The 15,668-nt window shown below is 41.0% G+C and overlaps 7 protein-coding genes across 7 annotated transcripts; 3 read left to right on the forward strand and 4 right to left on the reverse strand.

Annotated features, from left to right (window-relative positions):
• Positions 1-54: 54 nt before the first annotated feature.
• On the reverse strand, positions 55-1,470 carry IL334_001874 (uncharacterized protein; the record flags this gene model as incomplete). The annotated part of the gene is made up of 4 exons (XM_062933623.1): positions 55-185; positions 250-375; positions 440-498; positions 575-1,470. 4 exons carry the CDS (start codon positions 1,468-1,470, stop codon positions 55-57), a joined length of 1,212 nt encoding a protein of 403 aa, XP_062789674.1.
• A 414-nt stretch (positions 1,471-1,884) lies between these two features.
• On the forward strand, positions 1,885-2,908 carry IL334_001875 (uncharacterized protein; the record flags this gene model as incomplete). The annotated part of the gene is made up of 5 exons (XM_062933624.1): positions 1,885-1,928; positions 2,038-2,472; positions 2,565-2,620; positions 2,681-2,776; positions 2,859-2,908. 5 exons carry the CDS (start codon positions 1,885-1,887, stop codon positions 2,906-2,908), a joined length of 681 nt encoding a protein of 226 aa, XP_062789675.1.
• Positions 2,909-3,112: 204 nt separating this feature from the next.
• Positions 3,113-4,204, reverse strand: IL334_001876 (uncharacterized protein; the record flags this gene model as incomplete). The annotated part of the gene is made up of 6 exons (XM_062933625.1): positions 3,113-3,153; positions 3,231-3,300; positions 3,452-3,767; positions 3,883-3,911; positions 3,975-3,991; positions 4,087-4,204. The coding sequence occupies 6 exons, from the start codon at positions 4,202-4,204 to the stop codon at positions 3,113-3,115; spliced, it is 591 nt and encodes a 196-aa protein (XP_062789676.1).
• Positions 4,205-4,664: 460 nt separating this feature from the next.
• Positions 4,665-6,595, reverse strand: IL334_001877 (glutathione synthetase; the record flags this gene model as incomplete). The annotated part of the gene is made up of 4 exons (XM_062933626.1): positions 4,665-4,702; positions 4,778-5,577; positions 5,686-5,904; positions 6,072-6,595. 4 exons carry the CDS (start codon positions 6,593-6,595, stop codon positions 4,665-4,667), a joined length of 1,581 nt encoding a protein of 526 aa, XP_062789677.1.
• Positions 6,596-6,893: 298 nt separating this feature from the next.
• IL334_001878 (glutamate-5-semialdehyde dehydrogenase) lies at positions 6,894-8,511 on the forward strand (the record flags this gene model as incomplete). Its single annotated transcript, XM_062933627.1, has 4 exons — positions 6,894-7,079; positions 7,141-7,411; positions 7,507-7,829; positions 7,912-8,511. The coding sequence occupies 4 exons, from the start codon at positions 6,894-6,896 to the stop codon at positions 8,509-8,511; spliced, it is 1,380 nt and encodes a 459-aa protein (XP_062789678.1).
• A 626-nt stretch (positions 8,512-9,137) lies between these two features.
• Positions 9,138-11,271, forward strand: IL334_001879 (uncharacterized protein; the record flags this gene model as incomplete). The annotated part of the gene is made up of 6 exons (XM_062933628.1): positions 9,138-9,681; positions 9,773-9,887; positions 9,965-10,285; positions 10,353-10,963; positions 11,035-11,090; positions 11,149-11,271. The coding sequence occupies 6 exons, from the start codon at positions 9,138-9,140 to the stop codon at positions 11,269-11,271; spliced, it is 1,770 nt and encodes a 589-aa protein (XP_062789679.1).
• A 646-nt stretch (positions 11,272-11,917) lies between these two features.
• IL334_001880 (uncharacterized protein) lies at positions 11,918-14,600 on the reverse strand (the record flags this gene model as incomplete). The annotated part of the gene is made up of 5 exons (XM_062933629.1): positions 11,918-13,851; positions 13,968-14,049; positions 14,190-14,258; positions 14,344-14,431; positions 14,494-14,600. The coding sequence occupies 5 exons, from the start codon at positions 14,598-14,600 to the stop codon at positions 11,918-11,920; spliced, it is 2,280 nt and encodes a 759-aa protein (XP_062789680.1).
• Between the last annotated feature and the right edge of the window lie 1,068 nt (positions 14,601-15,668).

Here is a 15,668-nt window from a genome sequence, read left to right on the forward strand (position 1 = left end):
TGCTTAACGTTGCACAAACACAAGTATGATATTTACATGTTATATATTACTTCATTATGTTCGTTTTGTTCGTTTACTCGACCGCTTCTCACCATTGTCTAGTGATATGTTGAGCGTCTGTTCGTTCACTTGAGGGATTTTTGCTTTTTCTTTGATTCTCCGTTTCTCCGCTCGCTTTTCTAGCTCTGTACACGATAACTAGTTAGCGTCTACCATAGTATTTGGGTTTACGTTCGATGGAATACGCACCTGTCTTGGATTGATGTGGTCGAGCGGCACTACTCTTCTTTGGAAGCACAGAGTCGTAAAGACTCTCAAGGAGTGATTCGGATGGGGTCCCAGTGGGTTGTAATATATCAAGACGATGTTTGAGAACTGAATGATAGTCGTACACATCAGCTCTGATCAAGTGTTTTGAAGTATGTTGAGGTGGACATACCATCTCTCTCTTCCACTCTGTACATATCCCTTAATCGTTTATTTGCCTTTCTGGCCAGTCTACGAGGACATAATGAAACGACGTCAATTCGTGTCCACACTTCTGGCTCTGTCGGTATCTGGTCTTGTGACTTACGAGTAACGATAAGTATCCTTGCTTCCTAGAGTGGAAGCAGATAAAACACCATTCCAATTTATCGTACTCATCAATTTCCTATTTTTACCCAATTCAGCAGGCCTTAGAATAGCCAAACTTATCAATGTTTTATTTAATATCTCAACAGTCGATTGACCGAGATTATCAGACAATCCCCCATCTTCAATATCCATGTCTACAATTTCATCTTCATTCATACTCTTATTCGTTTTCGTATTCCTATTCCTATTCGTACTCGTTGACGATTTTCTTTGGTTGTTATTATCATTATCATTATTTTTGGGGACAGTTGGCTTTGATGGTGGTAAAAGGTTATTAAGACGTATATAAGAAGATGCGAAACTGATTATATTATCTTTTAATGTGTCTATATTATTTTCCTTTGAAATTGAATTTGAATGTAATTGATTTATTGATAATGGCCATTTAGTTGAATCTCTTTCATCCCATTGTGCACTTCCTCTTTTCCTTTTATTTTTACCCTTGTCCCTATTTTTAAAAGTTGAGTTATGCTCATCTTGATATGACGGTGTGAATGATAGTCCATCGACACGTCTTGGTCTACTGATTGATCGGTGTTGCCTTGCCTCATCGATGCGCATTCCATCTTCATCTTGATTCTCAATTATGTCACCTTCTCCGTTTTCAGGATCTGTCACAATATGGCTATGGCTCTGAGCAGATCTTGTAGGTCGGGAGAGTTTCCAAGCCAGATCATGCTCTTCGTTCGATTCAAGGTCTTGTACGATGTTCCAGTACGTCGCTACTTCAGACCTAGATAACCGGGGAGGTTTAGGAGGGGGAGAATCGGGAGATATGTCTCCTGATAATCCGGAGAGTGATCCCCTCGGTGAAGAGATGGGGAACGATGCCATGGTTTCAGCTCCCGTCAAGGCATGCTCGAGTGATTTGGGCGGACCAAGGATCGTTGTTGATGTCAATGACAGTCGTTGTTGTTGTTGCTGTTGTGAGTTGAATCCAAAAATGTTTGAAATCGTCAGTTCGGTTATCGTTGAAATTATTATCGGTGTGACAGTATTACGTAAGTCTGTAGCCCCTTTGATAAAGTTTTTATCACCACGTGGAGACAGTTGCTCAGCTCTTGAGTCAAATGTCCATGCTATGATTTGTTCTTTTGAATATCTCGTTTTTACAATCTACTATCATCTTGATTGTTAGAATCTCTTGCGTTGATACCATCATCATCTCAGCTCAGTGAAAGCTGGATACTAGGATCCTCCTATCTCTCCCAACACCGTTCAATCGAAACTTATCAGTAAAAGGACAATATGGCCAGAGGCGGCGGAGCAGGAACATCTTCTCGCGGACGAGGGTGAGTAGTGATTTCCTGCCTTTTGCAATACATATATATCGCTATATGGTTCAGGTGATATAGAACACTCACACTGACATTCTTTCGGTTGGTGTGGTCTGTGTTACAGTAAATTCAAGGTAGCAAGAGGAGGTGGAAGACATTTTTCACGTGATTTAGATCCTAGATTTGCTGAAAAACCATCATCATCAGAAGAGGAATCGTCTGAGGAAGAAGAAGAATCAGATGATGAAGGAGTAAACGCAGCTGCTCATGCAGCTGAAGTGGCTGCCCTAGCACCAGAAATGAAAAAAGTCAATTTGGCATTCGGTAATACTGAATTAGCTGAACCTGAAGTTGAAGAAGAAGAATTAAGTAGAGCAGAAAGAAGAGCGAGGAAAAAAAATGAATCTACCTCTGCTTCCGCTGTTACGAAGAAAACCGTTTCTATCAAAGAACCTGAAGATGAAAGTTCAGGAAGTGAAAGTGATGAAGAACAAGTTCAAAAAGCTCAACCTAAGAAGAAGACTCCTGTAGCTCCAGTCCAATTATCTAGAAAAGAACGGTAGGTCATCTCTCTCTCTATTGAATCAACTGCTTTTCATCCCACTTTGATGTCAGCCTGATACCACTTTGCTGATGTACATCGCCTTTCAGTGAAGCAGCAGACAAGAAAGCTGCTCAAGAGAAATACCAGAAACTCCATGCTCAAGGCGAGTTCAGCTTTGCATCACCCTCTGGCGCGACCAAGCTGATAATCATCACTCCTCCAGGTAAAACAACCGAAGCCAAGTCTGATCTTGCTAGATTACAAGAGGTCAGAAGGAGGAGAGAGGCTGCTGCTGCACAAAGGACCGCTGAGGCTGAGGGTAAGTCCAACACGGTCTCTGTTGCGCTCCTAACGTATGAGATAGAAAGCCTTTAATCGCTAACACTGTTGTAATCTCACAGAGGCTGCTAAAGAAGCAGCCGCAAAGAAAGAGAAACTCGGAAAGAAGTGATAGATTAGTGATATCCAATTTTCTGGTTTCAGTCTCAATTTGCTTTCCCTTTTAACTATCAATTCGACACCACACATTTTGTCCATATTCGAGGAACCTTCACTTTCTGTATAAATGAATAGATAACATTGCGTAAAGATTTGCTTTATTCTCTAGCATGTGTATACAATGCAGCTTGTTCCTCCACCTTGAAATCATTCCTCATTATGATAGCTCAGTCTCATATACCATCAATTGGTGCGGAGCTAGAGGGAAGCAATGAGAACGAATTAGCTTCTCGATGCTATATGGTTCTGTTACATCTTGGGGATAAGTCACTCACCTCCCTCCTCGTCAAATTCTGGTCCTTCCGAGACGTACCCCATTCTAGCGTAGAATGGTATGACAGGGATCTAGGACGGCGCATGTATGATCAGCTACGCGTGTTTGATAGGGGTTTGTTAATGCTTTGATGGCTGCTTATCATGTCCGTCTTTTCAATGCCTTCCCTCACTCTTTCTGAGCTGACAACAAACGCTTGAGGATTAAACTAGATTCGCTCACTTGAGAATGACATTTGACTTTGATAAATCTCTTTCCATCTTTTTCTGTTATTTTCTTTTCTTCTAATTTATCGATATTATCTTTGATCCATTTATGCATTCCATCAACTAGTACCCTACCAAATCCGAATGATCTATATTCCTTATCTACTGCCAACCTAGTCAATTTGCTTAAAGAAGGGACGTATCGTATTGTACCTATTGGTTTTTCGGTCGTCTCTCCATTCAACTCGGATTGACCTGGAGTGGTGGTTTCTTCACTTGGCGGTGAGGCTATCGGGGTCGTCAAGAGGAAATGAACAGATATAGGATCATATCTATGATCATTAGAAAAAGTGAGTGTTTTTTCTTTTGGCATTTAGTGACCTTTTTTTTTGGTTTTTCAGGACAGATGAAATGGATCAAGTAAACCCTTTTCAAAAAACAACTCACTCGTCAATCTCAGTATCTAGTGGGAATCCCTATAACGCTCAGATATCAGTATCCTGTAGTCTTGAATGACAAGATAGATGAGTCTGAATTACCTGTTCAACGGAAAAGACTACATCGAAAAACATCGCTTGATTAGCGTCTATCCTTGTTGATATGATTCTCTGATGCGTCTTTGAGAGACAAGTCGCAGCTGATCTCACCCACCCTCTATCCTGATATCATAACAAGCTTCAATCTCATCTTTGGTTTCTGCGACTTTCAGCGTGAATGGAGGTCTAATCTTGCCTTTATCGTCGCTTGATGTAGGAGTGGAGATGGACATTTCGATCAAAGGCAGAGGACGTGTACACTGCTAGGTAGTGATCGATGACAAGGCAACAAGAGAGATCGGTGTGGGGACGCTCTTTGCTTCGAGTGAGAGAAAAGAAAGTATACCATGGAATACAATCCAGCAGGCAAGAATAACATTTGTGATTGTTCGGCAGATCAAATCTCGGTAAAATGACACGAACAGCTCATTAACCGTATCCGCAATCATTCTCATAATAACCGGATTGCATTCAGTCGTCTTTGCAACGAGATCCAGGATGTCATGTACCAATGGCATGGACATGGACACTGGCAAACCAGACCCAACGGTCCCGTAAGAGTGGGTGCATCTCTACCTAGTCTATTTATATATTACAGTGATCTGGGATCTTTATGGGCTTGCCAGTCCCGTAAAACGTAACATGACCGGTCTAACTAGCTAAACCCAATGCTATATGCTGGTTCTATATAATCTAATCTACAAGTAAAGGCGAGTCTATGGAACTTATACCTATGAATCCCAAGTATAACGCATCAGCATGTTGTGATTCCACCTATAGTACAATCGTATTGTACATTGACTCACCGATAGCAACACCACCTTCATCACTTTCTCTTCCTTTTGTCCTCAACAAAGTACCAGCAGTAGAGTTGAATGTTTGTATTTCCGATCCACCGAATAACGAAACCCCATACACACCCAATTCACTGACTACATCTGCCTTTCTAGCTTTATTCTCACCACCTTTTACCAACCAATTTTGAACATTTTTAGGAGGTTCAATCAATTCCATTAGAATGAAAGCTTCTTTTTTCTCTGGTTCACCTTGTTCCCTTTTCTCTTTTTCCAATTCTTTCAGATACGGAGGAATATTTTCTCTATATATATTGTTCCCACCTCCTTCTCTTTGAGGTTTTAATACGAACCTTTCTGATTCATTCAAAGCTAATTGATATGCTTCTTTACCTAAGGCTGAATTATCCATAGGCCATAATCCGATCCAAGTTAATCTCAGTCTATCGACATCTTCTTGTGTGATTTTATTCTCTAAACCAACATCAGGTCGTTTTTTATTTAAGAGGAAATCTTCGAGTACACCAGGTTCACACAATACTTGTTGGATCTTTTTGGCTCCTGCAAGTTGCAATGCCATTGAAGGACATTTGATCGCTTTACTTTTTTCTAACAACAAACGTGTATCCCATTCTGATGAAGTAGGATAATCAGTCGGGGTGTATGCAGATCGATAGTATATCACAGCTACTTCCTTCGAGGGGAGAGAAGGTTCTAATGGAGAAGGAAGAAGTAAATTCTTGGTAGAAGGTTCTATTTGAGCGAGAGATGAGAGTTCTGAAAATGTATGACGGATCACTGGGATATCGTGACTGATTGAGGAAGAAAGACGTCAGTAAGCCAATTCAAGTGTTCTTTCGTCCTCGTCCTTGTTCTTTAATAAGATGATAGAATGTGGAATGGATTGAGTCTTGCCTCACCTCTCAAGTAGCTCGTATTCCAACCATTTCTGATCAAAGACATTTCTTTCCCCGTCCTGGACGACGAATAGCACCACGGCTTTCTCGTTGCCGTACGCCTTCCACCCTTCCGCTAAGCCCGCGGCTAGCTTTTTCAGAGGTTCATTCTGAGGAAAATTCGAGATTTCCGAAAGATGAGGTGATATCGAGTAGTAGCCATTCGTCGCCTTGGCGAGGTATCTGAAGAGATCAAGTAGGTCAGCACTCATTAAGTTGCAATGTATACTATGACGCTCAGCGCCTTCCATCACTCTTCCAAAGGAGTTTTGCAATATCCAAGATAAGAATACGTGGTGTTTTACTTCTTCACCGGGCAGAGTGCCAGAAGACCAAAAGTCCACACTCACCGATGCATCTCACCTGCCCTTTGGCTCAAAGCTCCAAAACTAGCAGCTATAGTATTGAACTCGACTTGTTTGATTCCAATGTTATCGCCCTTTTCACTGGTACCTTGACTTTGATCTTGATGAAGCAAATAATCAGATCTGAATAGACCCAATTGAAGAGGTTGCACCAAATCATCTCTTATAGATTTCCATCCTCTCCACAATTCACCTTGAAATTCATCTACTTTAGAAACACTTCCACCCATCACTCTATCTAAGAAATCCCAATCCAGAGTTATCCTAGCGTATAAAGCATTATATATAGGTTGTAACGATACTGCCAGTTCGTACAATTCCCTCGGGAAAGGTGTGGGTAATAGGGATAGAGGAGCTGGTATGGCTGAGGTGGGAGGTTGACGTGAAGAAGGTGGAAGTAACGTGAATCCATGTGATAAAGCGTATGTTGATGAAAGTAGGATCAATCGAGAATGTTGCTCTGGGGTTAAAGCCGGAGGCCACTCAGGAAGAGCAGTAGAGACTGACATGTTGTATGCAGCGTGATGAAGATGGTTGGATGCGCCGACGAAGAGATAAGTATTAGCTTTGCTATATCGTCTTCATCGACTTTATCGTTGTCTTCATCATCCTCATCCTCATCCTCATCACGCCATTCTGCTGCTTATTGAGCATTATTGACCTCCACCATACCCCCGACCACCGGAATCAAATCTCATTTGTACATGCATATTGGTGAGTCATGAAAATGTCCGAGTATAGGAAAATGGATTGAACATTAGTAAAATACACTTTGATTCATGCATACTCGTCAGGACCGCGATAGCAATGTCAGATCCATCTAGCTCAAGTTCGTCCAACGCTGCCGAGTCGATTGCCAAGGCCGCTCGAGAAGCGTTCGAGCAATCTCAATTGGTTGATGTTTCAGAAAGGGATTTAGCACTGAAAGCTATTAGAGAAGTATTGGAAGGGAAGAAAGATGAAGTACTGGCTGCCAACAAGGAAGATATGGAGGTGTGTGTCTCAGTTTCTCGAGCTGAAGACGTCGCAATTGCTGATTTCTTGGGGATCTTAGACGGCAGAAGCTTTGTTAGCTCAAGGGAAATTATCCAAATCACTCGTATCAAGATTAGATTTATCTCGATCAGGTAAATTCCAAGCTATGCTACAAGGTATAACGGATGTAGCTTCATTACCAGTCCCAACTGGACAAGTCACTTTTGCGAAAGAATTAGGCCCAGGATTAGATTTACATAGAGTCACTTGTCCAGTCGGTGTTTTATTAGTCATTTTCGAAGCTAGACCTGAAGTTGTGGTTAATATAGCTGCCCTGGCTATAAAATCTGGTATGTGGAAAAATCACGCTTATCCTGCTTGCAGCCATGAAGGAATACAATAGCCTCTTGGCGTACTGTGCTGACTTTTATATATATATATATAGGTAACGCAGCCATATTGAAAGGAGGCAAGGAATCTTTACGAACCTCAACCATCTTATCATCTCTTATAGCGGAAGCATTAAGTAAAACTTCAATTCCTCCTACATTCATCCAATCTGTCTCGACTCGATCTGAGATATCATCTCTGCTCGCTCAAGATAAATACATCGATTTGGTTATGCCAAGGGGAGGAAACGAATTGGTGAAGAGCATTCAGAACAACACGAGGATTCCTGTGATGGGTCATGCGGATGGTATTTGTGCTGTATATGTGGATGAGACTGCTGTAGAAGAGAAAGCTTTAAGAGTCGTGGTGGAATCAAAGGTGAGTCAATGATCAATCTAGAATGTTCAATCAAGAATGACAAGAAGCTGATGCACTTACTCTTCGTTTTAATGTGGTATAGACAGATTACATGGCAGCGTGTAATTCCGCTGAAACACTTCTTATACACGAATCATTACTATCCACATTATGGCCCAAACTCGCTTCTACTCTGATATCGAATAACGTTCATCTTCGATGTGACGCATTGACTTTATCATCACTGAAGGACTTAGCTGAGGCATCATCGGAATTTATCAGTGAAAGTACCGAAGAAGATTATCATACAGAATTCCTTGGTCCGATATTAGCTGTCAAGACGGTCAAATCAGTCTCTGAAGCAATCAAACATATCAATTCACATTCATCACATCACACAGATTCAATCATAACTGAAAATGAAGAATCGATGTCGTCATGGTGTAGAGGATTAGACAGTGCGAACTGTTTCATTAACGCTTCGACTAGATTCGCCGATGGAACGAGATATGGTTTAGGTACAGAAGTTGGTATTTCAACTGGTAAAACTCATGCGAGAGGTCCAGTGGGTTTAGATGGTCTAGTCATTTATAAATATATGATGAGAAGTAAAAACACTTCGGGAAGTACCATTGCAGATTATGAAAAGGGTGATAATCGATATACTCATGAAGATTTGGAAAGAGGTAAACCACCATTTTAATGACTTGATCATCTACAATAGAATGTATTGTTTGATACACAATTTGATTTACATCCCTCGTCGCATCTGTCGTCTTCACGACAATGAATTTCCTCCATGCCAAATATCCGCATCGATGATAGCGTAAAGTAACAAAGCAGTCATGACCGTCATGTCCTCATTTCCCGCTGTATCACCACTGCAGAACAGTCGCACGTTCGTCCGTTCGTCCGTTGAGAATCCCTCATTAAATCTGTACGCAGACCAGGTATGCATCGTTGACGTGGTTCTCATTCCACTATCGCAGCTGGCTCCTTGTGATCGAGATATATGCGTAGAACTGTACTGTTCTGGTATGCGCAAGCGAATGCCCCATATGAGTCGGCAATGTTACGTCAAAATTTAGTGCACAGTAAAATTACGGTTCAACCGGCCGATTTTGGTAAATAGATAAATGGATAAATAGACTGACTCTCTCTTGACATATATGAAGTATAACAAGATCAAGCACGTTTAACAGTAAACTCGATTCTTCTTCCTTTCTTCATTCGTGTACATACAGATATAGTCAGTTTTGTATATCAATCTTTACAAATACAAAGGACAACGGCTGAGGGGTATTCCTCGAGCACAAACAAAGGGAAGATATGACTGTTCCTTCCACTCCTGTCCAAGCGTACGATCCACCAAACGGTCGTTCGTCTCCATCTTCATTACCTTCCCCTCCCGTCTCACCCCGATTCAATCCAGGTCCAAAGCTGCAATCAAGGTCTTCTTCATATTCTCGACCAACAACACTCAGACCGCATCTGCGACGATCTAAACCATCCTTATTAGACGAACTATTACCCACACCTACAACTTTCAATACTCCCAATCAAACAGATTCACTCTCGCACGTAATTCGAAGAGCAGGATCAGTGGCTGTTATTACGATCTTCTTGCTTTCAATAACATTCATGGCTAGTACAACAACCACGTCCCCAGCTGGGATCCTAAAAGGTGGAGCAAAGGGTTTGAAGGAAGTTTTCGGTGTTGGTAATCAAGCTGATGTAGGAAGTTGGATAAGTCAAGATATACAATCGTCAACTCACAATAACGATGACAGTCAAGAAGACATCACTGGGAGTGAAGGTATTTCAGATACAGATAGTGAATCTGAACCGAGTGATGAAGTCAGACCTGATGTCGGTAAGTGAACCACTGATTCAATCTGAAATTTACCCCCTCATTCTTCATCAGAGATATGAATAAGATATCTGATAATTCTGTTCAAACTCAGATTTTGATCACTATAAAATGCTTCGAACTTTACCTTCCGAAAATATAGATATAACATCAAAGGGTAAAAGGTTGATATTCATTGGTGATATTCATGGATCATATGATCCCTTCATGTGAGCAACAACGATCCTCCTATCTTCTCATCAAGTAAGTCCGTTATGATGCTGACTTTGTCCTGTTGATGCAACAGTCGATTAATGGACAAAATTTCTTATTCACCATCTACTGATCGACTGATTCATGTCGGAGACTTAATAGCTAAAGGATCCAAACATAATGAGGTCTTATGGTGGATGAACGAAAGACGTATATTAGGTGTTAGAGGCAATCACGATCAAGCTGTTATTCAGTGGAGAGGTTGGATGGAATGGGCAGGTGGAGAAGACTGGGAAGCATATATCGATAGTCTATCTTCTGGTGACGAAGATGGTGCGATCAAGGCTACGGCTAAACAAGGAAAGCAATGGCCTAGAGATTGGAAATGGAAAGGTGAACATTGGGAGATTGCTAGGTATGTTTGTCTTTTATCTTGAAAAAAATAACAAAAATTAACAAATTGTCCTTGTGATTTTCACCAGAGCGTTACCAAAGAGATTATATCTATATCTTCTGGATCTTCCTCTAGTCATTCATTTACCTTCACTCCATTCAATCGTAGTTCACGCTGGTATATTACCTTTAGATCCATTACAACCATCTTCATCACCCGTTCAACCTTTGATTCAGTTTTCCAACTTTTCAACCATGACAAAAGATATGGATGTTGAATCCATAAGGAATTCAGAAGAAGTATCACTCTTGTTTGATATACCACAAAATGCCGTTCCGTGGAATTTACTCAATATGCGAGGTGTTTTCACCAAAGGTAAGAAGAAAGGTAAAATCACAAAATCAGGTAAAAAAGGAACCCCGTGGTCCGATATCTGGTCAAAACAAATGAAAAGATGTAATGGTATTGGAAAATGGACAATTGACGGTATGGGTGAAAAACAAATTGAAAATATCAACAACATAAATGAAGATATCGAAAATCAAGAAGATACTGAAGTTGATGAAGTCGATCATCCCTCTACTACCAAGACCAAGACAAAAAGACAAAAACCAGGTACACCAAACGAATTGCAAAATGAGAATTCAGATGATCAACAAATAGGTTGTTCTCCTGTTACCGTTATATACGGACATGCAGGTAAGTGCGATGTGCCATTACGATCTCGTCATTGGGATCAATCAAACTAATGTTCTGGAATACGTCAATAGCTGGAAGAGGATTAGACATTAAACCTTTCAGTAAAGGTTTAGATACTGGATGTGTGGTATGTCTTCCTTCTCGTGATGAGAAGAACATGTGCCGTGACTGACGAACTTACTCAGTACGGTCGTCAACTCACTGTAATGGTCTTGGGCGACTTAAAAGGTCTTAAAGGTGACATGGTCAGAGTAGGTGACCATCAAGGTATCTTGGTGAACGAACAATGTGGTGAGGGTGGTACATAAATCCAACGGATGACTGCAATCCGTATAAATATACATTCGTGTGTGATTGTCATCATGGTGGAAAGGCAATTTGCGGATAAAGTATATCGGAATTGGGACAATTGGACAATAAGGATGGAGGCTAGAGAATTCCAGTTGTGTCTGGCCCTATTTAGGTGTACTTATATCATTTGTTGTATTTCTATACTGCCTGTATCGATATGCTAACCGTCACAAACATTGAAATTTGCATGCAAGTGACTCATGTCGTACTAACATATAACACAACGCTAAACATACTAGTCCAGCTCACAACCCACCTAAAACACATTACCAAAAATGGGACACCGAACCGTCAGATCCTGTTGATACAAGAGAGATTGGAAGGATCAGAAATGTGTAAAATAGCACTATAGTAGCTACAACAATCATCAAAGACAGTATTCGCAAACGAGAAATCAAATATGGCAGCAGAGCAAAATGACAAAGAAGTTGAGGCATAGTTATAAACACTTATGTCATAGCCAAAAGGAACCACTACGGGGGATTGGAGGGATACCAGTCATTTCGCTGTACCAGCAATAAGCGAATCATTCTGGCTTGGATCTGCAAGTGATCTTGAGTGACATTGAGATATGAGGGTATTGTAGGCGGGAAGTCGGCGATGTCATTCGGACCATTTCACCCTGTGGTCAATTGGTGATAAGAAGGGCGTCCCCACGTCGATTGATTCGCGATTCGTCGTATTGATGTTTGATAATAAGATGTTGGGATTCCCAGAGGTCTGGACTTGAGGTGTGTGGACGATAGGAGGAGTCAGTGAGGTTGAGATACATGTTTTATTGTCTTGGGTATGTGTCTGAGGAGATAAATGACTTCTCTCAGATTGAGCGGATACCGGTAAAATATAGGGTGCAAACAATGGACCATTAATTAGATCAGTTGAGCAATTCACATTTTGATTATATAAATGACTTTGGTTATCAGTATAAGAAGAAGTCAATGTTGATATCTGTAAAGGCTTGTGCCACATGAAGTCAGTTGGTTGGATGTGATCGCTCTCTTGTTTGACATACGATAAAGGTACAGTATCGCAACCCTCTGGCTGCAGGCTGGTGCCATTATGGCCAGTAATAATCGTAGATGCAGTAAGAATAGGGGTTGGAACTCTAGTCATTGATGGAGTGGACCATTCACTACCTATTGGATTGATCCACTTTGGATCGATAGTTCCGCTACCATCAGTGGTCGATGGCCTGATACCATCAGATAAAGGAGCGTTTGACCAAGGAGAACAAGGAGAAATTATTGATTGAGGACTATTGGTATTACTGTTATGATCCTTATGCATATTCAAGCCTTTGTTACAACTTGAGGATAAAACGATATTCCTACTTGATAAGCCAAACTGAAGGCTCGAAGCTGGTAGTTCGTAAGAGGTTTGTGGCGGAGTCGAAATTATCATTTCAGGTGAACCAAGCAATCCACCACCGCAGGGATTGCTATTGAGACTTCCATGTGTGAGTGAAGTGATATTCGAGTTGAAGGAATTTTGAAGTGGTTGGTATTGTTGTTGATGGTGATGTTGATGATGTCCATTATGTTGTTGATGTTGAAGCAGATGTGAAGGAATAGGTGCAGCTGGTGCAGCTATTCTCTGTTCATTTTGCACTTGAACCTGAGGCAATGATAAGGGTACAAACGATTGACTTGGATCGAATAAATGCGGATTCGGGGTAGGTGAAAATGAATTGCAAGTACTGGGGTAAGTATCAACTTGTAAAGGATGTCTGAAACCTTTCATCGAATTATTCTGAGTGTTCTGACCAGTGTTCGGATTGAGAGAAGAGGAAGAATCAATGTTATTCCAACGAGGTGTAAAAGTAGGATTCGAGTGATCCAATGTGGGTGAAGTGTGAATAGAAGCTGGACAGGACGAGTAAGATTTTTCGATACTCAGACCTATATTATAATTGGGAAACGTGTATGGGCCAGTACCCGTGTTTGACGAATTCAATAATAATGGAGGTGGAATATTCCTTAATGAGAGATTCCTCTTATCACCCGAAGGTGAATACCCTATTTTTGATTTAGAAAGTAAAGTAGGAGTTGGGCAAGGTTGAATATGTGGATATGGCCAGGTAGACATCGCACTGCGAATCAAATTGGAATTGGACTTGAAATTTGGTGAATTATTGATATGTTTAAGATGATCTTCATTTAGATTGTTGGATTCTGTATATTCTGTTATATCACTTAATCCAGTATCATTTCTTGTCATTTTAAGTGGTGCGGATAACGATGAAGACGTATGTCCATGGGGTCCTTGATCGCCTATTTCTGGTTGATTAGGTGATAATGACCATCCTCTACCAATGGACACGTCTCTAACTTTGGCAATATCAGAAGTAAAAGATTCAGAACCTTTGGTGAGAGTCATAGCTTCTTTGATTTGACGTGCTTTCTCAATGACACCTGGACCTGCTTTCGTTCTTATGATTTCACCATTAGCAAGTCGCCTGGTGCGAATCAATTTTGGTGGCGCACGTCGTTTGATTGATAGGAGTTCATTTGTTGTAGATAATCGATGTAAAGTAGGGTCTACGTGAGGAGAATCAGATATTGAATAGATGGGCTCAATGGGTTTGAAATTCAGATCCAAGATGCATGTTGAACAGCAAGAATGTGCTCGCTGGAGAGAGGAAACGGCGACTCACGGGCCCACACACTAGCATCTGATATCTCGCCATTGGAATCCTTGAACTGTCTTCCTGGGAACAGACGTGAGAATCCGTATATCTGAAAAATATATGTATTACGCAACTCATCAGCTTCTGATTCCAGATATGACCGTGTGAAGACATCGGTCCGACTTTTCGATATATGAAGACAGCTCCAGTCATAGGGATATGTCATCCCCATTTCAAGAATCAACTTACATTTAATTGTCTGCCGAAAGAAGCTATCTTATCATGTTTGAATAGTTTAGGCAATACTTCTTTAGCTAGCTATAGTGAAAACCGGAATCCGTACTGCGATCAGCTCTATTTTGTGTGTCTATATGTGAGGTGATTTGGTGATTTGACGGCTTACTTTATCAGGTTGAGCAATGACAAGTTGCTTCGAATCACTGGCCCAATAAATGATATCCGGACAAGGATGAGGATCGAGTGATAGAAAGCTACCCGAAAGGAAACAAATTTAGTGCAGGTAATGCACAGTCGGAGTAGGAGTGATACTCACTCGTACAGCTTCTGAAGGAAATTAGGTGGTTTGGAACCTCCATTAACGGCTGCGTATCCACCTATCATCTGTCCATGGGGTATCTGGTGATCAAGGGAATTCGGCATGTGTGTGAGTGTGAGCGTTATGTTTTATAGATAGATCAGTGAGATAAATAAAGTGGCTTGTTATTATATGTTCGGTCGTGTCTATGAGCCAGTGATCAGTGATGTGAGTAAGATATGACAGGAAGATGATGTGTTGTTAGTAGTGTGGTATAGACGAGGTGGCGAATGAATGATGTAGTGGAAAGGTAATGGAGTATGCTCCACCCCCATTTTGAGGCGAAGAACGAATCATCTCCCTTCTTGTTATATACATATTCCAGTGTAGCAGTTCACAAGACGTTTATTCGGATTTATTTGGCTTTCTTGGTAATACTTGGAATGATATTCCGAATATCTTGTCGTTGCACAAGGTTCTTTTCTCTCCAACATAAACCACAAAAGAAATTCGGAGCTCGTCAGCCATCCTTTCTGCTGTATATCAGTTTAAAGTATCTGACCAGGATCTCCTTTCATATTTTATATCTTTTGACTTATCTCCAAAACATCAACCTCAGACTAGCTGCCTTGGTTCGCTCGAAAGTCAACTATCCATTATTCATTCGAGAGTGGGGGATAAAGTATATATCTTCGTTTGAAAGAAGATATCCTATGTGAGTATTCGTCATTTTGTCAGGAATATCAAAGGATGATCTAAAATAAATCGGGGTAATCTCGGAGGAGACAGTTATTTTGAAATGTCCAGTAGGGGGTTCTAGCGAGAACACCGATTAGATAGCATCGCTGTCAGTACGTCCTCTAAGTCAATAGATGTATCTCACAAGAAACTTTTAGCGAGTTTGAGTTGCAGTTTGGAGATGATGGCGAAGTTTCAAATTGAAAGTGAAAAAGGTGAATACTTTCATGTTCCGCCCGTTGTCGCGTAAATATCATGTTCCTCAAAAGTAGTAAGGTGGATAGTAAAGCAGTGGATGAAGTTGAGAAGGATCGATAGGGATATCGTCCAACAATGTACCATGAAAAGAAAGGAAGTAAATGTCGAATTTGACTACTCTCACCTGTATTCTACCATACATCATAAACCTATGACTGACAAGGGTGACGAGGTTGTTGAACGTAAAAATTTCGTTG

This window comes from Kwoniella shivajii, chromosome 2, assembly GCF_035658355.1.
Source record: "Kwoniella shivajii chromosome 2, complete sequence".
NCBI classification, from domain to species: Eukaryota; Fungi; Basidiomycota; class Tremellomycetes; order Tremellales; family Cryptococcaceae; genus Kwoniella; species Kwoniella shivajii.